Here is a 27,860-nt window from a genome sequence, read left to right as displayed (position 1 = left end):
ATTACAAAACTAATATTATGTTTATTAATGTGAATTTTATTTTCAGGTATTTGGCTACTGGGTGTTCTTTATCTCATATAAGTCATGAATACCGTATAGGGCTTCCTACAGTATCGGAAATAGTATTTGATGTTTGTGAAGCAATATGGGAGATATTAAAACCAATTGTGATGCCACAATTGACCAGAGATAAGTGGATTCAAACGGCTGAAGGTTTTCAAAAATACGCCCAATTTCCTAATTGCATCGGAGCCATCGACGGCAAGCACATTAGAGTTATCAAACCACAACATTCGGGATCTCTTTATTACAATTACAAGAATTATTTTTCAATCGTGTTACTTGCAATATGTGATGTAAATTATAAATTTCTTTACGTAGATATTGGAGCATACGGCAAATGCAGTGATTCGTCAATTTACAAAGACTCTGTATTTTATCATAGGCTCTTAAATAATGATCTCGATATTCCGAGCAATAACCCCATCAAAGAAAATGGCCAATCAATGCCGTTCGTTTTAGTGGGTGATGAGGCGTTTTCACTATCGGAACATATGATGCGACCGTATGCTGGGAGAAACTTGAATAATGTAAAGACTAATTTTAATTATCGACTATCCCGTGCCCGCCGCTATATTGAATGTACATTTGGAATATTAGCCAATAAATGGCAGATTCTTCACCGACCCCTAAACGTCAAGAAAGAATTTGCAGTTGTGATTATAAAAGCTCTATGTGTGCTTCATAATTTTGTGCGAGAAAGAGACGGATATGATTTCAAGGACACGTTAACTGTACCAGAGGCTTTATTAGAAATACCTGCATGTTTACCTAATAGAGCAAATAGAACATCAACCGAATATCGAGATATATTCGCAAACTACTTCAGTACCGATGGTCGCTTGCCCTGGCACAATTTGTAAATATATGGGTGCTCGCCGCGAGCCGCCATTGCGCGCCGTAAACAAAATGGCGTCGAACGCACATGCGGTATGAGTAATCTTTTTAAAAAGTTATTCCAATCATTACGAAAACCTGGGAAATTTTAGCAAATAATTGTCAAAACTCATGTGCAAAGCGAAAAATAGTAGAAATAAAATAGTTATACTTTTGACAATTACCTATTTGCTAAAATTTCTTAGATTTTGAATGAACGGAACAACTTTTAAAAAAAATCACTCATGTCACATATACGTGTCGAATGCTACTACAGCACCTGCTGCGTTTATTGTAGTTCATCGCATTATTAATTTACTTAGGCATAATAAAATAAAATACTAACCAAGTTCTGCCTTTTCTTTATCTTCCATGGATTCACCGCCAAATATATCGACCACTTCAAGCCACAACTGCCGCTTAACATCTTTATTGGAGTAATCATTTGATGCTAAATCCCATAAACCTCTTCTATTTTCAACTTCAATTATGAACCTTTCCGTGTCGAAATTGGCCATTGTAAAATAATCACTCTGTAGCTAGCTACACGTCTGGTCGCCGCGGCCGATGCGGTAGCACTGATGAATTTTAATACAGAAGTGATGTTCTCGACGGCCACGATTGGTCGCTGGTCGCGTGGCATCAAATTGGACGCCGCGGCCAACGGTGGCCGCTGGTCGCTGGCCGCTAAGTGCGTAGGGGCTATAGCGATTGCCATATAAAGTCCAGAATTCACTGGCCGCCGCGGCCAGGTCGCGGCGACCATGGTCGCCAGTGCGTAGGAGGCCTAAATAGTCTGCCGACAAAGGTATAACAGACTGCCTGGCACCAGCCCAAAAGCGTGTTCGCAACATCAATACAACGTTTAACTCGTCTACTGAGGTACCTACTGATAACAAAAACCCTGCAGATAGGTTGCACATCTTGGATTATCACACTAATATCATAAAGGAGAAAGTTTGTATGTGTGTGTGTGTGTATGTGTGTGTGTGTGTGTGTGTATGTTTGTTATTCCTTCACGCAAAAACTACTGGACGGATTGGGCTGAAATTTAGAATGGAGATAGATTATACCCTGGATAAGCACATAAGCTACTTTTTAACCCGGAAAATCAAAGAGTTCCCACGGGAATTTTAAAAACCTACATCCACGCGTATGGCATCAGCTATTAGTAAAGTAAAGTAAAATATCTTTTATTGCGACACATAAAGAAATATGTAACAAAATAGATGCTTGTCTTTTGTGGCTTTATCGCTAAACTAGCTATCTTTTCAGGCAACCTTAGTGTTTGATAAATATCTATTTTGGTGGCCTAAGATTTCACAAAAAAAAACTTTATTTGGAATAATAATTTCAATCTATAATAAAACTATAACTTGACGATTGATTTCAGTAAAAAAAATCCAGATTTGTAGGTACGCATTCTACTCAGTGCAATTCAATGCAGGTTTCAATATATTCAGAACATTTCACGAAAAATATTTATTAAGATACCTACAAATAGGTATAACACATTCATTCTGAAATTTTGTTTATGGAATAGGTAGGCTCCTCGTGCGAAGCCGGGTGGGTCAACTAGCTGTAATCATAGCTAAAATATTATAGCACCTGAAAAATAAATTAGCAAAAACATCTAAACCCAAAAAAGTTATGCTACGTAAAAATAAATCTCTACCAAGATCTAGCAGACCAACCAATCAAGACTTAGAAACTAGACTAAGAACCAGACCAGTCAAGATTTTGAAAAACAAATTGCCATTCCTGGGAATCGAACAGGGATCTTCAACGTTCACCACTGCACCAGGGAGTACCTATAGGTATACACTTATTTGATTTTTAGGGGTTTCCGTACCTCAAAAGGAAAAACGGAACCTTTAAGGATCACTTTGTTGTCTGCATGTCTGTCTGTACGTATGTTTGTCTGTCTGTCTGTCCGTCTGTCCGTCTGTCGTGTTCGTCAAGAAAACCTATAGGATACTTCCCATCGACCTAGAATTATGAAATTTGGCAGGTAGGTAGCTCTTATAGCTCAAGTATAGGAATAAATCCGAAAACTGTGAATTTGTGGTAACATCACAAAAAAAATATAAAATGTGTTTCAATTTTCAAAGTAAGATAACAATACCAAATGGGGTATCATATGAAAGGGCTTTACCTGTACATTATAAAACAGATTTTTATAATAGTTTTTGATTTATCCAATAAAAAATACCCAAGAACGGAGCCCTCGGTGCGCGAGTCTGACTCGCACTTGGCCGTTTTTTTGGAGTTCATTGAATTTTCTCCCATCGCATAAGGTTTTATGAAGGTTCAATGGGTAATTTCCAGCCCAAACAACGTTTTCTGCAGTAATCTCGTGTAAGGGAGTCGACAGCGGGTAATTATTTCAGACGGGGTAACGCCGGCGTACTAATTAATGGGGTTTTGAATTTGTTTTCTACAAAGTATTTTTATTTATTCATATACAAACTGCTGAAAGCAAGCTGGAGTGGCAGTGGGCAGGCCATGCCTGTCGTAGAGGGGATGGCCGTTGGAGCCAGAAAGTCCTTGAGTGGAGACTGCGTTTAAGCAAGCGTAGTGTGGGACGCCCTCCAGCATGATGGACCGACGATATAAAGCGGCTGGCGGGAAGTGGCTGGATGAGGAAGGCTAAGGACCGGCTGTGGTGGCGCTCTATAGGGAAGGCCTATGTCCAACAGTGGCGTCCACAGGCTGATGATGATGATGATATACAAATTAACCCTTGTCTCCGATCTCACTCGTTAGTAAGTGATCATGTAATCTAAGATGTAATGCTGGCATATGATAGTAATACACCTCATCCGAAGCCTCCCAGAAAACCTGACCAAAGACAATTCAAAAAATACCTCTGTTCGGAATAGAATCTAAGAACTCCCTCCTTATAGGACCACAACTCAGCTAATATTAGTACGTACCTACGATTTTTTGGGGTAAATTGTATTTTCCGTCTTCACATCGGGCTTTATGGAGGGTTGATGGGTAATTCCCAGTCCAAACAACGTTCTGTGCAGTAAATCTCGTGTACGGGGGACGACAGCGGGTAATTATTTCAGGCGGGGTAAAGCTCGCCTACTAATTAATGGGGTAAACTTGAGTTTTGTGTTCTACAAGGTATTTCTAAGTTCAACCCACGTTTCGGCCGCATGACAACAGCTGTGTCCGAGCTGGGCGCAAAAACGTGAGACAGCGTTGTGAACCGAAGGCTGTTTTTAGGGTTCCGTAGTAAAATAAAGGACCCTTATAGTTTCGTCCAGTCTGTCCATCTGTCCGTCTGTCTATGTGTGTGTGTCAGCCATATTAAGAACAAACTAGAAGAGCTGTAAACTTCAAAAAGCACAGTTTCTATCATAGTTCATACATCATAATTTCCATACTAATATTATAAATGTGAAAGTGTGTTTGTTTGTCTGTCCATGAATTGCAACGGATCGGCTTGATTTTACATGCATATAGTTAATGACCTGGACAGTGACATAGGCTACTTTTTATCCCAAAAAATCAAAGAGTTCCCACGGGATTTTATAAACCTAAATCCACGCGGACGAAGTCGCGGGCATCAGCTTATTAATATTATAAATGCGAAAGTATGTCTGTCTGTCTGTCTGTCTGCTACGTTTTCACGGCCCGACCACTGAACCGATTTTAATGAAATTTGGTGCAGACTTGGGATACATCCCGGGGAAGGACATAGGCTACTTTTTATCCTGGAAAATCTAAGAGTTCCTACGGGATTTAAAAAAATCGAAATCCACGCGGGCAAAGCCGCGGACATACCCTAGTAAACTAAACTTGTTACCGCTTTATGTACATGAGCCAAATCGGGTTTTATGGCTAGGTCAAATAAAATTTTCAATGCTGTAAATCTAGTTGGCCGGAGTCGACAGAGGGTATAAGCGTTTGCAGAGGGGGTAAGGTTTGTACCCTAATTAATGAGGTGTAAATAGCGGCGCTTGCAAAGCGTTAGTTTATGTGGTACACACTATATCTCTGCATAAAACCAGCCAAGAGCGAGTCAGATTCGCGTCCTGAGGGTTCCGTTTATCTCAAACTCAAATTAAAATTATTTATTCAAAGTAGGTAGGTACTATTGCACTCCTTTTGGTGGTCAGAATTGATAGATTTGTAGTGATGCGAGGGTTCCAAACGCGCCCAGGTCTGAGAAGAGCCCGCAACAAACTCAGCCGGGTCAACTTTTTATCATTCGTCGTCAAAAAGTTCCTGAAAAAAGCATACGAAATTCTTAGTGACAAGTTGCATGGAAACTGTCGGCTTTGTATTCAGCGGTCCATACATTCCTTATGTATTTCATATTTACGTATTGTAACATTAAAAAAAAAAAGCGACTAAGTGAGTTTTTGACTAAGTGAGTTTTTTTGCTGGTTCTTCTCGGTAGAATCTGATTTCCGAACCGGTGATAGAATCATATCTACAGCTGTCCTAGGTACATGAAATAAATAAATTCATTTATTCATTTAATTTCGATATTGGGGTCCCAAGATGCAATGGCGATTTTAAACAAGAAGACGACATCAAACGAGTCGCAGGGTTCCTTTGGATTTAGGGTCCCAAGACCGGGACGTGTGGAAGTGTCTACATGTCCAGCAGTGGGCGCATATCGGGTGAAGGTGACAAGGTCTAAAAATGAAGGGAAATCCCAAGTAGGTACTTTAGATTAACTAATCATGTTTTTATCTATATTATTCGACGATGGAAATCTAATTGAAGTCGTAAGTCATTGACATAGTATTTGTCGTACTACATATTATGTACAAATAGCTTACCTATTTGTAGATTCTGTTCAGTTCAGTTTATGCCCGCGACTTCGTTCGCGTGGATTTAGGTTTTCAAAATCCCGTGGGAACTATATAATTTTCGGGGATAAAAAGTAACCTATTGTGCTAATCCAGGATATTATCTATCTCCATTTCAAATTTCAGCCAAATCCGTTCAGTAGTTTTTGCGTGAAAGAGTAACAAACATACACACACACATACATATAAACTTTCGCCTTTATAATATTAGTGTGAGTGTGATGTAGTATAGATATAGTAGAGTATAGATATTATTATCTTTTTTTTTTTGAGAAATAAACTCTTTAAATCTATCAAAAGAAAACCAATACTAATCTTTATTTATTGTGATGAATAAAAAACCTTTCAAGGCTTAAGCGATGAGGCGCAGAGAGGAAGATCTTTGGAAAATCGCTTATTATGCTTACTACAACTAACTTCTGATCCTATCGGAGAGTTCAACAGGACCGCACAGATCCCGCTAAGCTCTGATAAGCTAGCTTTTGCTTGCGATTTTAGCATTAACTTAGTCTAAGTAAATTGCTTTGACCTATACATTACGGATTCGGGGGTTATTCGTAATAATTTATTCACTAATCGCTGAAATAAATAATCGATTTTATGTGTAATCTCACGATAGGTTAGTATAAATCGTAGGGTATTTTTTGACAGTTTACGACATTGCTAATTACGGTTGTACAAGAAGGCTTTGCGAAAGTACTTAGATAATTTCATAAATGTAGATTCCTTACGGAGTGACATGTTCCGAAAGGCGAAACTCTTTAAATATAATAGATTCAAATGGCGATTACGCACTGCATCCGATCTAAAGCGCCGCCCACACAGGCCGCGTACGCGTCGCGTAAGCGTAGACGTAGCGTGTAGCATTGCGTTGTAATGTATGGAATTGTATGAGACATGGCATACCGTTTGCTTGGCGTGAACGTTCGCGTAGACGTAATGCGTGCAGTTATATCTACGGATTCACGTGCGTCACTGTAGTATACATAGAAGTCATTGGCGTCACTACACAAGTGTCACGTATACGTTCGCGCGTGTGAATCGGCTTTAATCCGTGAAATAACGGATATAAGAAACTCGGGTCGAACTCCAATATCGCTTACGATTGAGTGCGTACCGGCTCTAAGTTATTGACAGATTACGAATAGGTCAATTATTTTTTACTCTCATTAATTTATTTTTCCCATTTTATCCTATTTTTAAACAACAAACAATAAAATAACAAAAACAACAGAAAAAATAACAGAAACACAGAAAAAATAACAGAAACAACAGAAACACAGAAAAAATAACAGAAACAACAGAAAAAATAACAGAAACGCAGAAAAAATAACAGAAACATAGAAAAAATAACAGAAACACAGAAAAAATAACAGAAACAACAAAAAATAAAATAACATCAACAACAAAATCAATAAATAACAGAAACAAAAGAGAAATAAAATAACATAAACAACAAAAACTAGAGTAACGGAAAAAAAAAATTATTTATTATTATTTATTATTCTTAATTTCAGCCGTAAAACAAGTGTAATTAAAAATTTATAACACCCCCGACAAGTGAAGGTTACAGTAACTAGAAAAGAGCTGATAACTTTTAAACGGCTGAACCAATTTTCTTGAATTATAGCTAAGAACACTCTCGATCAAACCGCCTTTCAAACAAAAAAAAACTCAATTAAAATCGGTTCATTAGTTTAGGAGCTACGATGCCACAGACAGATACACAGATACACACGTCAAACTTATAACACCCCTCTTTTTGGGTCGGGTGTTAATAAGAAATCATCGCCGTCATCTCAACCCATTGCCAGCCCACTACAGAGACGGATATCCTTTCAGAATGAGAAGGGTTTATGCTGCGGATTGGTAGGTTTTACACACCTTAGAGAATATTACAACTCTCGCAAGTTTCCCTTCACCGTTAATGAAAGTGAGAATTGGTTAGCTCCGAAAACTTAGGCTGAAATCTATAAAGTGCACTTTGACTTTGCTCTGACTTAAGATTGAGTTAAAACGAGACAGATTTATGTGAGAGATATAGCTCTGTCTCGTTTTAACTCTGTCTTAAGTCTAAGCAAAGGCAGAGCGCGCTCTATAGATCTCACCCTTAGAGGCGCGTGCCCTGGACCAAACCCCAGACCAGAATAAGAGGTTGTAATCTTAACCACTGGGCTATCACAAAAGTACATAGTCCCACTAGAAATTTGTCGCGCAAGGAGGCGTAGTCGTGACGCGAATCTTTTCTTTTCGAATGTAGGTTACAATGTCACGTCGCCTTTGGATAGCACATTGAATGTTACCGACAATCCTAACACTAGGTATTTTTGACAAGTTGCCGTACTTTAATAAAAATTGACTAGGTAGGGTAAGGGTAATTTTAAGTCCTCTAGATTTTCGAAATTATGTGAAATTTAAAGCAATTAAATATCATTTGCTTTAGGGGTGAAGGAGAACATGGAACTCGTGTGGAAACCTGCATATCTGAGAGTTTATCATAATGTTATTAAATCTGTGTCAAGTCTACATTCTTAGTCTGAGAGAAATTTTGTGCTCAGTAGTGGACCAACAAGGGATTGATGATAAAGATGATTTCGATCTTTGTATCATCGATTTAGGTCGAAATTCAGGGTAAGTACTACTATGATGTCAAAACAAATTAGGGGTGGACAAAGCCCAAAATAATCTGATTGATAATATCAATTACTGTAGGTACAGCCTTTACTCGGTCTATGAACTTTGAAATTTCACTTATAAAACTTTGTGTGCATAAATTTTTAAAATGGATTTATTGCTATTAAAAAAATATATACATGGGTGTTTTTTGAAAATGTCCATTTCGCAAAATTCCTACAACATACACGCGAGCCTATTGTGTGAAAACAATAGCTAAAAGCACTAATCCTTTTTTGTTGGCTCTGGCTTTCCGTTTGTTATTTTGTAACTCCTCACTCCGTTCGTAACTCCTCATTCCTCACTCCTTATCCTTCACTCCTCATCCCTAACTTCTTACTATCTTACTCTATCCAGATGGTCTAAGATCCGAGGACGGCCAGACGTTACTTTTTAGGGTTCTGTACCTCAAAAGGAAAAATGGAACCCTTATAGGATCACTTTGTTGTCTGTCGGTCTGTCCGTCCGTCGTGTCTGTCAAGAAAACATATAAGGCACTTCCCGTCGTCCTAGAATCATGAAATTCGGCAGGTAGGTAGGTCTTCTAGCACAATTATAGGAATAAATCCGAAAACTGCGAATTTGTGGTTAGATCATTAAAAAAAATGTGTTTCAATTTTCAAAATAAGATAACTATACCAAGTGGGGTATCATATGAAAGGGCTTTACCTGTACATCCTAAAACTTATTTCACTTATTTTTATGAATAATAGTTTTTGATTTATCGTGCAAAATGTTGGAAAAAATACCAGAGTACGGAACCCTCAGTGCGCGAGTTTGACTCGCACTTGGCCGGTTTTTTTATAGAGAAGTAATCAGTGGGATAGAGTAGTGATAGTGTGTATTTTTAACGTATATGGACGCACATCTACTAGCGTATGCTGACGGCCACATACGGAGGCGAATTATCCTATCAACGCACCTCCAGCCACCTTTAGCACCTGGTACCTATTAGATTGACCATCACAGCACAAGCTAGCAGATATGCGTACGTTAAAGGTATGTGAGGGTAGTATGAAATATATGTATATGAGATCGGTCATGTGAATATAATAAATCAGTGCATGCCTAACGCTTGTGTTTGATTGACACTCTTCACATGGCGCAGTCGTTAAATAAAAATAAAACGTGGAAAAGTGGTTGAAGTTTAGAAATGGATAGTGTATTATCACCGCCGTCTTCGTTTTGCTTCGATAAGAATGCATCGGACGCCTGGAGCCTTAATGAGAGGTGGACAAAATGGAAGCGAAGTTATGAAATATACAGTAAAGCGTGCGAGATAACCAAGAAGCCAGTAGAAATTCAAGTGAATATTCTGTTGCATGTGGTGGGTGAACAGTGTCGGGATATTTTGGATCGTTTGCCGGACAAATGTACGACTGTTGAACAAGTTTGGAAAACGTTAGATGAGCAATTTCATACAAAAAGGAATGTTACGGTCGAGCGTCACAAGTTTTTTATGCGTCATCAACAAGACAATGAATCCATTGAACAGTACGTTTTTGAGCTAAGAAAGTTAGCTCAAACGTGTGAATTTCGTGATTTACATGATGAACTTATCAAAGATCGATTGGTATGTGGCATTTCTAGTTCGGCAATTCGTGAACGCTTGCTAAGAGAAGATGATTTGTCGTTAAAAAAGGCTATGGATATTTGTCGTGCAGCTATCGCATCTCGAACGAACTCGGAAAAAATCAAACCTGAAAGAGAAGAGACACAATTGTATAACGTTCATCAAGTTAATCGATCGCAGAAAGAGGTTTCGTTTGTGAAGTCGAAGATGACGTCATCAAGAGGGCGAGCTCGGAGCGCGGGACGCGATGCGGCGGCGGCGGAGCCGGAGAGCGTGCGGCGCGCCGCGCGCTGGCGGGCCGGACGGGCGCCGCCGGAGGCGCGCACACCGCATGCGCTTGCGCCGCGGCCGCGCGGGCGTCTCCTAGCGGCGAGCGAGTTCAACGTGAACCAGGGGCGTGCGGTCCCGGGTTCGAGTAAAATGTGTAAATATTGTGGAATTGTGCATAAAAAGTTTGAGTGCCCGGCATATGGTCAAAGGTGTGTGCGATGTTCAGGGATGAACCATTTTGCACGCGTTTGTGGCGTACATTATATCGAGGAATCTGACGAACAGGTAATCTATTCCTTAAATAATAGTAGTGATTGGAATCTTAGCTTAAAAATATGTGGGACTTGGATTAGATTTAAATTAGATACAGGAGCTGATGTAAATGTTTTGCCGTTACATTATTTTGAAAAGTTAAATATAGGCCAGGAGTGTTTATTGCAGACAAAAACAAAGTTAAGTGGTTATTCCGGTGCAAGCATAGACGTCTTGGGAAAAATATTTCTATATGTGAGTTACAAGGACAAAACTTATTTGCTCGAATTCAAAGTAGCCAGAGTTCAGTCTGTACCCATACTGGGACGTCATGCTTGTACGGAATTAGACGTAGTTAGGCGTGTCATGTCGGTACAGAGTAATGATAATAGTCCAGGTTTTATAACGAAGTTTGAGGACGTATTTCAAGGTCTAGGATGCTTACCGGGTCAATATAAAATACATTTAAAGGACGATGCTGTCCCTGTCGTACATGCGCCGAGGAAGTTACCGTTTGCTATTAAGGAGGAGGTAAAGAAAAAATTAAATGAAATGGAATCGCAGAAGATAATTTCTAAAGTTGAGGGTCCATCTGATTGGGTTAGCAGTATTACGGTAGTTAAAAAACCTAATGGTGACTTGCGTATATGCTTAGATCCCAAGGAGTTAAATCAAGCAATTAAGCGGGAACATTTTAGGTTACCAACCTTGGATGAAATTTTATCAAGGTTATCGGGAGCTAGATATTTTAGTACCTTAGACGCTTCCTCGGGGTTTTGGAATATTGCTTTAGATGACACAAGCAGTTCGTATTGTACGTTTAATACTCCATTTGGGAGATACAAGTTCTTGAGGATGCCTTTTGGAATTTGTTCAGCATCGGAAGTATTTCATAAAAAAATGATAGAAAACTTTGATGACCTTGAAGGAGTGTGCATGTATATCGATGACTTACTGATATATGGGTGTAATAAAGAGGAGCATGATGAAAGATTGAGGAAAGTGTTGGAAAGGTGTAGAAAAATTAATTTAAAATTAAATAAAAATAAGTGTAGGTTTGGGTTGGAAGAAATAAAGTATTTAGGACATAGGATTACGAAAAATGGGCTGTGTCCGGATGACAGTCATATCACGGCTATTACAAAAATGCCAATCCCTAAGGATAAAAAAGATGTAGAAAGATTTTTGGGTTTAGTTAATTATATAGGTAGTTTTATTCCTAATCTATCGGATAGGGTTCAGCCATTGCGAGAATTATTAAGAAAGGAAATTGAGTGGCACTGGAATGAAAGTCATGATAAATGTTTTCAAGATATTAAGCTATGTCTGTCTAGTCGCCCGGTTTTGCAATATTATGATGGGAATAAACCGATTATAATATCAGTGGACGCGAGTAAGAGTGGGTTAGGTGCATGTTTAATGCAAAACAATTTGCCGGTCTGTTATGCGTCCAAGGCGTTGACTAAGGCTGAACAGAGATATGCACAGATCGAGAAGGAACTGTACGCATGTGTGTTTGCGTGTGAAAAGTTTTATGCATATATTTATGGAAAGACAGATGTAACTATTGAAACCGACCATAAGCCGCTGATAAGCATTATTAAAAAACCAATAACAGACGCTCCTGCGCGTTTGCAAAGGATGTTGTTAAGATTGCAGCGTTATACATTTAAACTCGTGTACAAGCCAGGTAAGCACCTATATATCGCCGATGCACTATCGCGTGCATATGAACCGGCGGCCGCAGCCGAGGCGCTTCATTCGACACAAGACTGTCTGTATGACGAGGTGTGTGCCGTCACTCGCGATGCGGCATCGGCGCTCACGCAATATTTTCAGAATGCGCAGTTTATAGCTTTGCAGAAAGGTACTGAGAATGATAGTGAGTTGCAACAGGTGATGAAATACATAAATAGGGGTTGGCCGGGGGAAAAGAGTGATGTAGTGGAGTTAGTTAGGCCGTATTGGAATTACAAAGAGAGTTTATCAGTTGCTTATGGATTGATATGGAAAAGTGAAAGGGTAGTGGTACCGAAGGCTTTACGAAAAGAAATGTTAGGTAGACTACACATAGGTCACATGGGATTAGAAAAAACTAAATTGAGGGCTAGGGAGACAATATTTTGGCCAGGGTTAAATAATGATTTAAAAAATTTAATAAATAGTTGTGATGTTTGTCTTGCGCATAAAAAATTTAATCAAAAGGAAAAATTACAGTCTCACGAAATTCCTGACAGTCCGTGGGTGAAAGTTGGCGTTGATTTGTTTCATTTGAAGGGCTTAAATTACCTAATGATAGTTGATTATTACAGTAAGTTTTTTGAAATAGTAGAATTACAGTGTACTGACTCTGTGTTTGTAATTAATTGTTTAAAGAATATTTTTTGTCACCAAGGAATTCCTTCGATTGTAATTTCGGATTCGGGCCCCCAATTTAGCTCAAATTGCTTTAGAAAATTTGCTTTGGAGTGGGAATTTAAGCATATTACCTCTTCACCTCATTACCCGCAGTCGAACGGACAGGTTGAGCGTATGATTCAGACGGTAAAACATATCATGATTAAGACTAAAGAAAATGGCTCGGATTATCGCTTGGCTTTATTAGAATATTTAAATACTCCGTTGTCAACGGAATTACCTTCTCCGGCAGAATTATTACAGAGTAGGAAATTTAGAAGCATTCTGCCGACATCAAAAAAAATTGTTGAAACCAAAAGTTCATGAAAATATAAGACAGAAGTTGTTAAATAGGCAAAAAGAACAAAAATTTTATTATGATCGTAATGCTAAAGATTTAATAAAGTTAGGGAAGGGAGAAAAAGTACGGATCTATGACTTGCGGATCAAAAGGTGGGTACCAGGGACGATAAGCCGCATTCTAGCTAACAGATCTTATGAAGTGACGACTTTAAATGGTAAAAAATTAGTTCGCAATAGACGACACATTATGATTGACTCATCGCAAAGACAAGACACGCCTTGCTATGGATTTGACTATGACGATATAGATTGTAATACAGAGATAGAAAGAGAACCTAGTCAAAGTCAAAGTAATAGTACAGGTATGAATAATTGTAACAACTATGTAACTCGTTCTGGCAGGACAGTGAGGCCTCCGGATAGATGGGGGTTCACGTAGCGTCAGGCGCGGCTAAGCAGAATAGAAATGAACTCAGAAATGTATGTAGGTAGCAGAAACATAATAGAAAATTGTTATAACTTGATTTTAAAATTTGTGTATAGCATAATTGTATGATCTTTTTACTTTTTATATCTTTACTGGTTTTTTTTAATAAGAATAATTTAAATTATCATTTAACAGAAATTATGACATAAAAATTAATTATTGTGTTATCATTTTTTTATCTTATGAATTATTATTGTTAAAATGAATAGTGAGTGTTGGTTTATTACCTGGACAGATGGAGTTGTTTTTTTTAACATAAGAATTTATCATTTAACAGATATTATGACATAAAACTAATTATGATTATTGTAAAATTAATTTTTTTATCTCATGAATTATTATTGTCAAAATGAATAGCGAGTGTGTGTTTATTATAAAAAAGAGGGATGATAATATAAATTTAATAATTTTGTTTTTAAAGGGGGAAGATGTGAGGGTAGTATGAAATATATGTATATGAGATCGGTCATGTGAATATAATAAATCAGTGCATGCCTAACGCTTGTGTTTGATTGACACTCTTCACAGTACACCCTAAAACTACTCTATCCCACACATTTTGTTTCCCAGAAAATAAGTAAGTCTGGCGGTCCTAGGATCTTGCTCCAAGAGATAAAAAAGCCTACGTGACTGACATCCTTAGAGACGAAATTTCTATGTAAAATACGTACTTCATGAAAAGCTTTCAATGAAAACAAGTTACAACCAGGAAGTTGCTACCATAGAAATCAGAAGCATATAAGTAAATAAATATAATGAAATTGTAGAAGAGTGGTGTCTGTACAATGGAAATATATAAAAAAAAAGTAGCAGGGGTTGTTATTATATCGATGCCGAACCCGATATTGTAATTAAATTTTTTTTTGTCTGTTTGTCTGTTTGTCTGTTTGTCTGTGTGTTTGTGCACGCTAATATCAGAAACGGCTTATTAGATTTAGATACGGTTTTCACTTATATATTGTAGTAAGCTTTACTTAACATTTAGTGTTTATTTCATGTCAATCGGTTCATAAATAAAAAAGTTATGTCAATTTAAAAAATCACGGCGAACATTTTTAACGTACAGAGTATATGCTGCCCGAAAAGTCACTATTCCACGCGTACGAAGTCGCGGGCACAGCTAGTAAGTAAATAAATTAAAAGTGGTGACAGCCTAGGCCCTAGTGGTTAAGCCATTGGCCTCCTTTTTAGGGTCCAGGGTTTCGATGCCGGGCACGCACCTCTATATTTTCCATATTAGTGTGAAGTGTGATGTGTGATAGTGTGATGTGATTAGTGTGATAGTGTGAGTAGCGAATCAGTAGGCTGGTCCATCCAACATGGACGGCCTACGTCCATATGGCTTCTTTCCTTCGATCTTTCCTGTTAACATGAGCTTTTCTATGCTTGTCGCATGTTTCCTAGCTAAGTGACCGAAGTACTCGAGTGTTTTCGGCAGACGTCTGGTACAGGATAGTCGAGTTTTAACACTTAGCGATTTCAAAATGTTTTGAAATTATAAATAGATAGTAAGGTCATAATTACACAATATTATTAACTTTTGATTGATTAGTCATTTCAATGCGTGATAAAGCCAGAATAAAAGCACTGGTCGGCAAACTTGGGGATTGTAATAATCATTATGACACCAAATAATCAGAAACTGAGTCATTTTAGTATTCTTGTAATAAAACAATAACGGGTATTAAGTATAGACTTTTACGATAAGATTAGATATTATAATCAATCTTTCTACTACAATGTTATTCTTTGGTTCTAGACGGACGTACTGCAACTAGATCACAAGCTGACTGCAAATGGCAGTTTGGACGCAGTTATTGAATAGTTGCATCGCAACTGCCAACTGAATGTGCACTGTGCGTACCTACAAGAACTGCACGCCAACTGCATGCGGACAGCGCAGTCAATAGTTGCGAAGCAGTTATGTAAACTGCAATAAAACTGCATTCCAACTGCGATTATCTAGTTACCTTGTGGTCATTTGGACAGTCCATTTGTCTTGACCGTGAGGGTCTGCATTCAGATGTAAAGTGAATGACCCACTGACACAATGGTACACTAGGACACTGCTCTTGCAAGGTTGCCCCATCACCTTGGGACCCCAACCTCTATCGGTTTTTCGAACTATGTGCCCTCTCCATAGCCACTTCAGCTTCGCAACCCGTTGAGCTATGCCGTTTTACCTCATTAAATTAGTAAATACGGGTCAATCGAACGCATCTAGACCGTACCTACGTGAAGGCTAAATACTGCGCATTGCGGACTCGACCCATTCTCAACTGCAAATCGAGAATTAGTTAAAAATTCTTAACGCGGCATAATCTATATGTATACTAATTAGAAAGTAATTTCGAAATAACTACCTCATATTAAGCTCATATGGTTATTTGAACGATACCAACACTGAATCCTGAATCACACGTTTTTAAAATTTTTGTCTGTCTGTCTGTCTGTCTGTCTGTCTGTCTGTATGTCTGTCTGTCTGTCTGTCTGTCTGTTTGAAAAGGGATTTTCACAGACAAGTAGAGGATTGACCAGGGAGTAACATAGGCTACTTTAACCGACTTTCAAAAAGGGAATTGTGTTTTTCTACCAATGTACACCGAAATCTCCGAGATTTCTGAATCGATTGGCGTAATTTTTTTTTATATCGATACGGATAGGCTACTTTTGTCCTGGGAAATCAAAAGTTCCCACGGGATTTCAGACCCTACATCCAGTCGGGCGAAGCTGCGGGCATCAGCTAGTCTAAACATATAAGAAGAAAAACTGACTCACTGCCTTACTTACTGACTGCTCTATCAACACACAGCTGGACGGATCGGGCTGAAAATATATAAGTAATTGGACGTACTTTTTTTTAGTTAAATCGATAATTTAAAATGGTTAGCAAACTTAAAACTAACAGCGGACATAGAGTCAACGAATTTAGGAAGGACTCTCTTTAGACATCATACGAATTAGACAGTGCGCTACGGGTCGCCACGCGAATCGTACTCGTAAATATCATTATCATATAATTATATCAATCAATATCAATCAGCTATCGAAGGAAATACAGTCTATAATCAATATCAATCAACTTATCAATTTTATACTATCAATACCCCACACCGTGGGAACTCTTTGATTTTCTGAGGCGAAAAGAAGCCTATGTCAGTCCCCGGGATGTTAGTAAGGCCAAACATGAAAATTGGTTAAACGGATTAGCCATGAAAAGCTAGGATAGACAGACAGACACACGTTCCCATTTATAAGAATGGATGGATACGCTTAAAATATGTTTATGTAATTTCGCATAATGTTTTTTTTAACCCCCGGCCCAAAAAGAGGGTTGTTATAAGTTTGACGTGTGTATCTGTGTATCTGTCTGTGGCATCGTAGTTTTTTGTTTGAAAGGTGGCTTGATCGAGAGTGTTCTTAGCTATAATCCAAGAAAATCGGTTCAGCCGTTTGAGTGTTATCAACTCTTTTCTAGTTATTACTGTAACCTTCACTTGCCGGGGGTGTTTTAATTTTTAGTTTACTTACACTTGTTATTTATATTTTTAAACTTATACGTATAATGTACAGGGCATTTTTATTACATTTAGTGCCATAAAAACCACAGCTGGTTTTACCGGACACTGCGTTAACTTATTTACAATATTTTACGTAGTTACAATATATAATAAAATTGTAAAAACCAGTATATTGACAAATTGGTATTAGATAGGGTATTAGATTTGAGCATTTGATAAAACCCAGCAAAATCTTTTATAGAACGATGCGTGCATTTGCGGATGTAAATATCGATTAACTCTTGAAAACCTGTGTAAACTGAGAATTAAAAGATAAGATAAAAAAAAGATCGCACCCAAGTGATATAAAATGAAGCTTATTCAGTTTTCACTTTCAGTTAACATCGTGTCTTTTAACAGTGATAGTAATAGATCTTTTTTTATTTAACAATAATAGACAAAATGTATCGATTTGTGATTTTATTGTTTTTTTCGGCAGTGCACGCTCAGCTTGAGATTAATGGAACTTGCGATTTAACTAATATTAACCATCATACAGTTGTCTCAGATAAAGTAAGTTAAAGGTTAAAATTACAACATGGGGTAATTCAAGGGGCGGACCAACAAGTTCCTGAAAGGCCGGCAACGCATCGGCGGTACCTCTGGTGCTGCAAATGTTCATGGGCGGCGGTAATCACTTAACATCAGGTGACCTGCCTGCTCGTTTGCCTGCTGTTTTTATTTAAACCCGTAGAGCCCCCGTAAAGGCTTCGAAGATATTAGTATGGAGCTAAGCCTATAGCCAGCCATCATTTTGAATTTTTCTGAAATATCTGTTGCACCGTAACTTATTATTTAAGGTAATTGCTATTTGACAAATCGCAAAAATGCTGTACTTTGAAGTAAATTGTTTATTTTTCTAAAGCATTAACAGCTATTAAATACATGCAATTAAAAACTTCAGTTTGTGAAGATTATAAGGGCCTCTTTTTATTTAGTATACATTATCCCAATAAAAAAAAAAACCAAGTTGAAAACATTGCTGTTCGCAACTTGTTCTGTAAAAGTTTTCTTTAACATCTTGATACTTTGAAGCCAACCTCCAGAAAATGATATGTTTAGGTTTAGCAATCAATTTTAACTGTTAGTTTTATACTAAATGTTTTTCGTTTCTTAAATAATCTAAAACTAACCAAAAAACTTCCTGTGCTATTTATTTTCTTGCAGGCGCTCTATGGAATTCAGTGTCCACTGGACTGTCATGGCGGAAGGACTGTGCGCGTCATTTCGTCGCAAAATATTATTTAAAATGAATTTAACCTTATTATTTTTGAATGAAAGTTGTGTTTATAATCGTTGAAAAATAAAATAGGGATTTTTTCATTTCTAAATGAAGCCTGCTTATATACTAAATTTTATTCTAAAGTTACGGTTTTACCAGGTAAATACTCGGAGGTTGTCATAGATTATGATGACAGATAGTAAGTGTTCTAAATAGGTATTATACCTATGTTAGGAGATAGCGCGCCTCGTTCCGGGTGCCGTGTTCCGAAATGGATTTCGTAGTAGTGCAAGTTTGGTGCAAGCCCCACATGACGGAGGGGTATGCGTCAGGCATTTCCTGTGTACAAAAAAAAGACCTATATTTCGGATCCATATTTCATCACTGACAATATGCACTATTCAAAGACTGTTCTTCAAGCATTGAGGAATTTTGGACAGAGACATCTCGAAGGTTCCCGAAGGCTGCCTGAGTTAGATTTGTCGGCTGGACTTACTTAGCTGGATTGTGTGTTAGAGCTTTCTTATGAGATATTATATGTACATAATATAACCATGGGTCTCATAAGAAAGCTCAGATTCATGCTGCGGGCAATGGGGAGAGCCTAAAGGTTGGAACGCCATTTCGGCGGCCGTGTTTCCTGCCATATATACCTTAGATACCTGCAAGCCAAGAGTGAATAGGCATCTTCTAGGTAAGCGTGCTCCAACTTTGACCTCATCATTGCTTTCTTTAAAGCATGATTGTCGTCAAGCGCAAGCGCAAAGATTCAGGCGGCGCAAACCCGTAGCATGTGGAAGACCCTATTAAAGACTTATGTTCACTGTGGACGTCTGTCGGTTGATTTTGATGATTATGTCTTTAGTGCAAGTAGTTCAGTAGTTTCAGAGTTTATCGATAACAAACAAACAAACCTTTCCTCTTCATAATATATGTAGTTAGTAGCGCAAACTTGGAAAAAAATCTCGTGGACACTCTTTGATTTTCCGAGATAAATGTCATTTTACCTGACAGCCCTAATCAATTTTATCACTGATATTAATAACTAATTCATAACCGTTAAACCTAAGTGTCAAAATCTCGTTTTTCTAGTCGAGTTCCGTAGGCTCTTTGAACCCACTGCATTATTATCCCAAGAAAACCTACCATTAGATGTAGGAATAATGGAAAGAGGTCACAACCCTCAGCAATAAAGAATACGATGCGGAGAGAGATGTCACTCTCAAGGTCTTTAAATGTATCCATGCAAAAAACCACGTCGACTGGTTGCTCCGTTGCAGCGTGATTGAATATTAAACCAACAAACACACTTTCGCATTTGAAATATGGCCAGTGATTATAAGAAACAGTTTAAATCTCTCTCTGCTCTCTGAGAGACGTTAGGCAAAGTGAACACGAATTATGACACTTCTGTGTTCTTATACAAGCTTAGGTCTCTCAATTTTGTCAATTAATGTCAAATTTCTTTCTCAGATCAAAACCTAGTAAGTGGTTTAAATTCAAGAGAAGTTTAGGCCGTAGTCTTCAACAAGAAACTCGGCGGTTGCTCTTTTCAAAGATTTGATATACAATATTAAATTGCTTAAAACGCACATAACTGAAAAGTTAGTAGTGCGTGATTCCAGGATCGAACCCCCGACCTTCGATTAGGAGGCGGACGTTCTAACCACTAGGCTATGACAGTTTTTAAATTAAAGGGGTTTAAATATTTTAGTGTGAAGACTGGCCTACACATTTATTCATTAGATGTGCATCACTTTCTTTTTTAGGGTTCCGTACCTCAAAATGAAAAACGGAGCTCTTAAAGGATCACTTTGTTGTCTGTCCATTTGTCCGTCCGTCCGTCAAGAAAACCTATACAGTACTTCCCGTTGATCTAGAATCACGAAATTTGTTCTCGGATTTATTCCTTTACTTGGGCTATGAGAGTTGAGACCTATCTACCTGCCCATAATTCTAGGTTAACGGGAAATACACTATCGGTTTTCTTGACAGACACGACAGATGGACAGACGGACAGAAAGACAGACAACAAAGTGATCCTATAAGGGTCCCGTGTTTCCTTTTGAGATATGGAACCCTAAAAACATTATGTAAGTATGCAAAGTATTTCCCTTGCAAACCATATTTTAACAGTTGACATGTAGAGGTCATTGACTTTTCCTATCTTACTTTTAAGTTTTAATGCATTATTAAGTATTTACTGTTTTGACATGGTATTTAGATAATGGGTGATATTTATTTTATTTAATCTAATTCCTTTTAAAAACTTAGTAAGGCGCATTAATCTATAAAAACCTAGCCAGTTCAAAGACTTACTATGTTTTAAAATGGTCAAAGCGACTTACTAGCTTTTAATTTTACTTTAATGTGGGTGTCCTTACAATACAACGGGACATACTATGAAAGTTAGGCTTATGACATAAAACGATTTTCGGAAAAATGACATTTACTTTGTTTTGATATGGGGCGGTCGATATAATTAGGTACTAGGGTAAAGGCTCGAGTAAATGAACAGATTGGACGTTTTTACATGTATTAAGAGCTGGAATAAAAAACCGGCTGATATACCTTTTTTAAATATTTTCTTACAAATTCTTACACTTTTTTCAATTTCAATTTCAAAACCGTGTTCCGTTCAAACCGTTCAAAAGTGCGTGTGCGTGCGTCCATGTGTGTGTGAGAGTATATACTTGTCTGTATGTTTGTACGAGCGTTTGTGAGTGTGGTATTGCGTTGTATAACCACATGAGTAGCGAACAGAGTCAAAGCTTCATACAAGCGCGCTACGATAGGTACACTACTACAAGCTTGAGGCGCGTGTGTGCGTGAGCACAGGCGCTACGTCGCGTACGGAGAGAAATCGGTTTATACCGGCTCGGCCTGTGCTCAAGTTCAGGGGCTGCAGTACACGTCGCGCGTCGTGTTTTCATTTAATTTAATGTTAATGATAATAATTTAAATAGTGTTTAAAATCTATTTTCTTGAACTGTCATAGATTTTGTTCAAAATCAATATCTGAGGATCCCTAGGATCACAAAACAGGAAATTGTTACCAAAATTTAAAAAAATCGACGCCATTTTGAAATTCTTTGTTAATTGACCGATTTCGTTCAAAATCGATATTTAGAGCTCCCTGGGATCACAAAATAAGAAACTGTTACCAAAATTTAAAAAGTCGACGCCATTTTGAAATTCTTTGTTAATTGACCGATTTCGTTCAAAATCGATATTTAGAGCTCCCTGGGATCACGAAATAAGAAACTGTTACCAAAATTTAAAAAGTCGACGCCATTTTGAAATTCTTTGTTATTTGACCGATTTCGTTCAAAATCGATATTTAGAGCTCCCTGGGATCACGAAATAAGAAACTGTTACCAAAATTTAAAAAGTCGACGCCATTTTGAAATTATTTGTTAATTGACCGATTTCGTTCAAAATCGATATTTAGAGCTCCCTGGGATCACAAAATAAGAAACTGTTACCAAAATTTAAAAAAGTCGACGCCATTTTGAAATTCTTTGTTAATTGACCGATTTCGTTCAAAATCGATATTTAGAGCTCCCTGGGATCACGAAATAAGAAACTGTTACCAAAATTTAAAAAGTCGACGCCATTTTGAAATTATTTGTTAATTGACCGATTTCGTTCAAAATCGATATTTAGAGCTCCCTGGGATCACAAAATAAGAAACTGTTACCAAAATTTAAAAAAGTCGACGCCATTTTGAAATTCTTTGTTAATTGACCGATTTCGTTCAAAATCGATATTTAGAGCTCCCTGGGATCACGAAATAAGAAACTGTTACCAAAATTTAAAAAGTCGACGCCATTTTGAAATTATTTGTTAATTGACCGATTTCGTTCAAAATCGATATTTAGAGCTCCCTGGGATCACAAAATAAGAAACTGTTACCAAAATTTAAAAAAGTCGACGCCATTTTGAAATTATTTGTTAATTGACCGATTTCGTTCAAAATCGATATTTAGAGCTCCCTGGGATCACGAAATAAGAAACTGTTACCAAAATTTAAAAAAGTCGACGCCATTTTGAAATGCTTTGTTAATTGACCGATTTCGTTCAAAATCGATATTTAGAGCTCCCTGGAATCACAAAATAAGAAACTGTTACCAAAATTTAAAAAAGTCGACGCCATTTTGAAATTCTTTGTTAATTGACCGATTTCGTTCAAAATCGATATTTAGAGCTCCCTGGGATCACAAAATAGGAAACTGTAACCAAAATTTAAAAAAGTTGGCACCATTTATAATTCTTTCTAAATTGACTGATTTCGTTAAAATCGATATTTAGATCTATTGATCGATATTTAAACTAGGCAATCACAACAAAAACAAACTTTACCATCTTGTTGAACAAATAACTATTGTTAATTAAATTGTATCCTCCAGTGCCAACCCTACCAAAATAGTTATAAAATTTGCTCGCTTCTTAGAAGCTTTGCCTCTGTTTGCTACTCTGTGGTATAACACCATGTTAGTAAATCTTAGTATATTTTTAACCGACTTTAAAAAAAGGAAGAGGTTCTGAATTCGTCGGTATCTTTTTTTTTATGTATGTTCCCCGATTACTCAAAGACGCCTGGACTGATTTGGATTTTTTTTTTGTTTGATAGGGTATACTTTGCAAGTGGTCCCATATAAATTTGGTAAAGATCTGATGAATATCTTTGAAGATGGAGAACAGAACTCCTCAATGGATAAGAGCAAATTCAATTTTTTTTTAATGTATGTTCACCGATTGCTCAAAGACGCCTGGACCGATTTGGAAATTATTTTTTTTTGAAAAGCTAGGTATACTTTGCAGGTGGTCCCATATAAATTTGATGAAGTTCTGATGAATATCTTCTGAGATGGAGAACAGAACTCCTCAATGGATAAGAGCAAATTGCTCGCGAGCAGTGTAATTGCTTAGTAAACAGTAGGGTTTTAGCTGGGCATGGCATATTATTATAGTACAGTGGGGCCACTAAAAATTTTGAAATAAAAAATTTTCAAAAGAAAAATAAAACCGACTTCAAAAACCACAATAACTTACATTATTTTTTACTTTTTAGTGTTTGTGATTTTGAAATCGGTTTTATTTTTCTTTTGAATTTTTTTTATATTTATTCTGGTATTCTTCTTTCTTGGATATGGATCCCTCTTGGGTATCCCCATTTCTCTCTGTCTTTGGTACTATCAAGCTAATTTTCTCTCGCGATTTGCACAATAGCATTAGACCAACGCGTCTTCGGTCTACCTACCTGTCCTTCTTTCATCTGTAAAAATCGATACAATATGACCATTTGCATTGCAGTTTTAGGGCATGTCTCAAGGTGTCTGTAGGCTTTGTCTTTTTTCTTATGTCTTCAATTCTCACTTTGAATATTTTTTGCTTAATTTATGCAACTTGCCATCGCCCTTTAGCAAGTTACTATTTCTTTTTATATTCTTTGTCTGGACCCATGTTTGGCTGGCATAGGTAAGGCATGGCAGGATGCATGTATCTATAACGGATCTTTTAAGATGTACTGGGTAAGCTCCTTTCATTCTTTCCTTTTGTGCCCAGTAAAACAAGCATACTCGGGCTACTTTGAGAACCCATTAGCAGCTAACAGCAAGGCCTGGACTCCAATTTTTATATGTGGAAGCTGTATTTCCTCGTTGCGTTTATGAGCAAATAAGAATAGTTAACTACTTTTACTAAAAAAAAATTTTATTATTTGGCGCGAACCATCTAAACACCATGATGATTATTATTTCTGCGTTGTGAATATTACCAGAAGAAACAGCAAAAAAATTGTTCCAAGCGGCTCTATTGTAACTTGCAGTCTGCAATTTGAACGATTCTGACTTCTGGTGATAAATCTGTACCTCAGCCCCAACCCAGTACCTCTAATCTACCATTTCAAGAACTTTCAGAAGGTAGTGACGATGTAGTGACTTTTTTACATCTCAACTTAGACCATTCAATCAAAATTATTTGGATCACTTAATGAGAGATCTTAGATTGTCTAAAAAGCATCAGAACATGTGGCTTCTCGGCTCAAAGGAACAAATCTGATAACATCAGACACTTGTGTTACGGTATATTATTCTCACTACTCTTAACACATTCAGTAGCTGATGTTGCACTTCCAGCGACTTGGATGCAACAAGGGCGTTAAGTTTCATTTTCTCTGTAGTCATTTGGACTGTTTTCCAGAAAATTTAGGTGACTTTCAAACTAAGATAACTATACCAAAGGGGATAATATCATATGAAAGGGCTCTATTATACATTCTAAAACAGGTTTTATTTATTATTATTATGTAAAAGAGTTTTTGATTTATCGCGCAAAATGTAGAAAAAAATATACAATAAGTCAAAAACTGAAAATCTGACATTTTTTTTAAATTCCAAGCCGAAAATATACTTAAGAATTTATTAATAGGAATCGAGAGTTTATGCACTAGATAGAGTTCGTTCATTCACTGAAATTTCCAGTTCATTTACTGGCAATTTATCCTTTTGTTAAATAAAATAATTTATAATAATTAATACCACGCATTTTATTTGATTTTTTGATATACTGTGTACAGATACACAAAAAATAAAAATTATATATAGAACAATTCTCATATATCTTAATTTTAGGTGAAAGTCAGGGTAATCCTTATTCGTTCATGTACTGGATCTTTTACCCTCCTACGTCAAAATACTAAAAGTCCGCGTAAATTTCGCAGATTGAAATGTCTGCTTGATTAATTGTCAATAGAGGGTCATGACATGTCAAAATTGCTAGTTTGAAGGTGAAATCGTCTAAGTCATTCGAGATGGTTTTCCTCTTAATGCCAAGAACAGATTTGGGCGTGGGGTATCCTTACGTCATCCTGAGTGATACAGGCTATAATTTTTTGAAATAACCAGTATAAATTAAAAATTTATAACACCCCCGACAAGTGAAGGTTACAGTAACTAGAAAAGAGCTGATGATTTTCAAACGGCTGAACCGATTTTCTTGAATTATAACTAAGAACATTCTCGATCAAGCCACCTTTCAAACAAAAAAATTAAATTAAAATCGGTCCATTAGTTTAGGAGCTACGATGCCACAGACAGATACTCAGATACACACGTCAAACTTATAACACCCCTCTTTTTGAGTCGGGGGTTAAAAGCTCAATTTACCAGGGCAGTCATTTTTTTTAAAATTATAACGTCTTCTTAACGAATATAATCAGATTGCAGGCAAATGGTACCAAATAGAAAGAATCCCAAACAGTGTGGAAAAAGGTGACTGCTCCCACACCACCTTGACAATTGAGATCGACAACTCAACACTAGTGTGGTCAGGGAACAAGTATGACTCCGAAGTGGTTGATGGAAAACTTGCGTTACGGAATGCCACCATCATGAACACTTCTGAATTAGGGGTCTGGAATGTGACGTACCATGGTAAGTTAAAAAAGCCAGTCAAGTAAGAGTCAAGTAAGAGTACAAGGTATACCTAACACTTTTATGTAGAACACTGCAAGTTTATGACGGACTACGCCGTCTATTATGGTGATTTAGTAAATTAATTTTTTTGTGAACAAGTGAGAGGTGCGTGCCCGGGACTGAACCTCTGACCTTCCGATTAGGGAACGGACATCTTTGCCAATCGGCTATACGTTTGAACTATACTCATTTTGATATATATTTTGGTGTAATAAATACATACTGAAAAACGGTGAGGTTGGTTGTATATTTTAACTAGCTGATACCCGCAACTTCATCCACATGGTTTACACCCCTATTTTACCCCCATAGGGGTTACATTTTTAGAAATCCTTTCTTAGCGGATTATTACGGAATTAGCGGATGACCACGTTATAAGAGCTATGTGCAGGCCAAATTCCAGCCTAAGCCGTCCAATAGTTTGGACTGTGCGTAGACAGATCAGTCAGCTTTTCCTTTTATGTATTTATGGATCCGATTTTTTTGCAGATGGTATCTCACAAGCTGTCGTAATTCTGGGAACTGACAACACTGAGTACCTCATGCTGTACAGTTGTCAAAACAATGGCAACACATCAGCTACTAGTAAGTATTCCAAAATTTATTTTGCGTTCTGAGCTAACAATTTTGATGGATTCTGTGCATGTATTCGTTTGCGGATCGCCAAAAGATTTGACTTTTTCGTGTAACGTAGCCCCCTGGAAAATAATTTAATAGATTGAGTCAACTTTTTTTTTAATCTCTTTATTTAAAAGCTTAGTCACTGAGTGACTATGTCGCTTTATTCGTTCTACATCAAATACCAAAATTTCGGTACTGGAACTCATTTCGTCTACAAGCTAGAGATCCGTGATACGCGGACAAAGGGACAGACAGACAGACAGACAGCAGAGTAACATTAATAGGGCTTCGTCTTATCATTTGGATACGGAACCCTAAAAATGAAGAGGAGGATGCGATAGTAATATTATGAAAAAATTTTATTACAATTTAAAGAACTATTTAAATGACTAGCTGACGCCCGCGACTTCGTCCGCGTGGATTTAGGTTTTTCGAAATCCCGTGGGAACTCTTTGGTTTACCGGGATAAAAAGTAGCCTATGTGCTAATCCAGGATATTATCTATCTCCATCCAAATTTCAGCCAAATCCGTCCAGTAGTTTTTGCGTGAAGGAGTAACAAACACACACACACACACACACACACATACAAACTTTCGCCTTTATAATATTAGTGTGATGAGAAAGCTTGGGAATGAGTTGCCAAAAAGTTTTGATAGTTTTAATAAGTGACTTTGTGAAGCGGTGATAATAAAAAAGAATACCCGGCTGAGTTTGTTGTGGGCTCTTCTCAGACTTGGGCGCGTTGGGATCCCTCGTAGCTTTACTTTTAAGTTGACGTAATTAACTACCACCAATACATCATTGTTTGAAAATCAGAAAGTGTACAATAGTACCTAATTTGAATAAATGTCTTTGACTTTGACTTTGAACTGTGATTTCAGTAAGCGCATGGAAGCTGGGGCGCAATACGACGTACTCTCTGAGCGCCAAGAACGCCACCAACACGCTGGCAGCCAATGCAAACATCGCCAACACGACCTGGAAGGTGGTGTCACACTCTGAAGCGGCCTGCAAGCTGAAAGGAGGCGCGACGAATCTGCAACTATCGCCTTTACTGTTCCTTCTGCTAGCTCTTGGTTTAGCGAAAGATATATAATAACTTAGTTGTAAATAAGTATTAAATTAAGTTATTTGTTTCACCTTCTCCACATGACTCTATTATTGTAAGTTCAGGTAATTTTCAAACAAAGAAACTGTAAATTAACGCTAAATACTGTAAATACCTAATTTAAAATAAACTGTGAAAACTAAAGA

The 27,860-nt window shown here is 37.4% G+C and overlaps 4 protein-coding genes across 4 annotated transcripts in view; 3 read left to right on the top strand and 1 right to left on the bottom strand.

Moving 5' to 3' along the window:
- Nucleotides 1-1,285, top strand: part of LOC123871519 (protein ALP1-like) — a 2,834-nt gene extending 1,549 nt beyond the window's left edge. The window contains exon 2 of the mRNA XM_045915362.1: nt 47-1,285. Coding sequence (XP_045771318.1) covers nt 47-923 — 877 coding nt within the window. The 3' untranslated portion in view covers nt 924-1,285. The remainder of the gene's footprint in view (nt 1-46) is intronic.
- Nucleotides 1-20,503, bottom strand: part of LOC123871522 — a 21,264-nt gene extending 761 nt beyond the window's left edge. The window contains exons 1-2 of the mRNA XM_045915366.1: nt 20,483-20,503; nt 1,283-1,723 (exon numbers count right to left, since the gene is read on the bottom strand). Coding sequence (XP_045771322.1) covers nt 1,283-1,454 — 172 coding nt within the window. The 5' untranslated portion in view covers nt 1,455-1,723; nt 20,483-20,503. The remainder of the gene's footprint in view (nt 1-1,282; nt 1,724-20,482) is intronic.
- Nucleotides 9,447-13,734, top strand: LOC123871520. Its single transcript, XM_045915363.1, has 2 exons — nt 9,447-10,569; nt 13,639-13,734. The coding sequence occupies exons 1-2, from the start codon at nt 9,595-9,597 to the stop codon at nt 13,657-13,659; spliced, it is 996 nt and encodes a 331-aa protein (XP_045771319.1). The 5' UTR covers nt 9,447-9,594; the 3' UTR covers nt 13,660-13,734.
- Nucleotides 17,610-27,860, top strand: LOC123871524 (apolipoprotein D-like). The gene is made up of 4 exons (XM_045915368.1): nt 17,610-17,796; nt 25,728-25,941; nt 26,473-26,568; nt 27,488-27,860. Exons 1-4 carry the CDS (start codon nt 17,686-17,688, stop codon nt 27,700-27,702), a joined length of 636 nt encoding a protein of 211 aa, XP_045771324.1. The 5' UTR covers nt 17,610-17,685; the 3' UTR covers nt 27,703-27,860.

The sequence above is a fragment of the Maniola jurtina genome, chromosome 14 (assembly GCF_905333055.1).
Source record: "Maniola jurtina chromosome 14, ilManJurt1.1, whole genome shotgun sequence".
In the NCBI taxonomy this organism is placed as follows: domain Eukaryota; kingdom Metazoa; phylum Arthropoda; class Insecta; order Lepidoptera; family Nymphalidae; genus Maniola; species Maniola jurtina.
This window is presented reverse-complemented; position numbering and strand designations above follow the sequence as displayed.

Coding starts and splice junctions, on each gene's coding strand:
- LOC123871520 (XM_045915363.1), top strand. CDS start 9,595: ATGGATAGTGTATTATCACCGCCGTCTTCGTTTTGCTTCGATAAGAAT. Junction 10,570..13,638: donor TCGAGGAATCTGACGAACAG/GTAATCTATTCC, acceptor TCGTTCTGGCAG/GACAGTGAGGCCTCCGGATA.
- LOC123871524 (XM_045915368.1), top strand. CDS start 17,686: ATGTATCGATTTGTGATTTTATTGTTTTTTTCGGCAGTGCACGCTCAG. Junction 17,797..25,727: donor ATACAGTTGTCTCAGATAAA/GTAAGTTAAAGG, acceptor GAATATAATCAG/ATTGCAGGCAAATGGTACCA. Junction 25,942..26,472: donor CTGGAATGTGACGTACCATG/GTAAGTTAAAAA, acceptor ATTTTTTTGCAG/ATGGTATCTCACAAGCTGTC.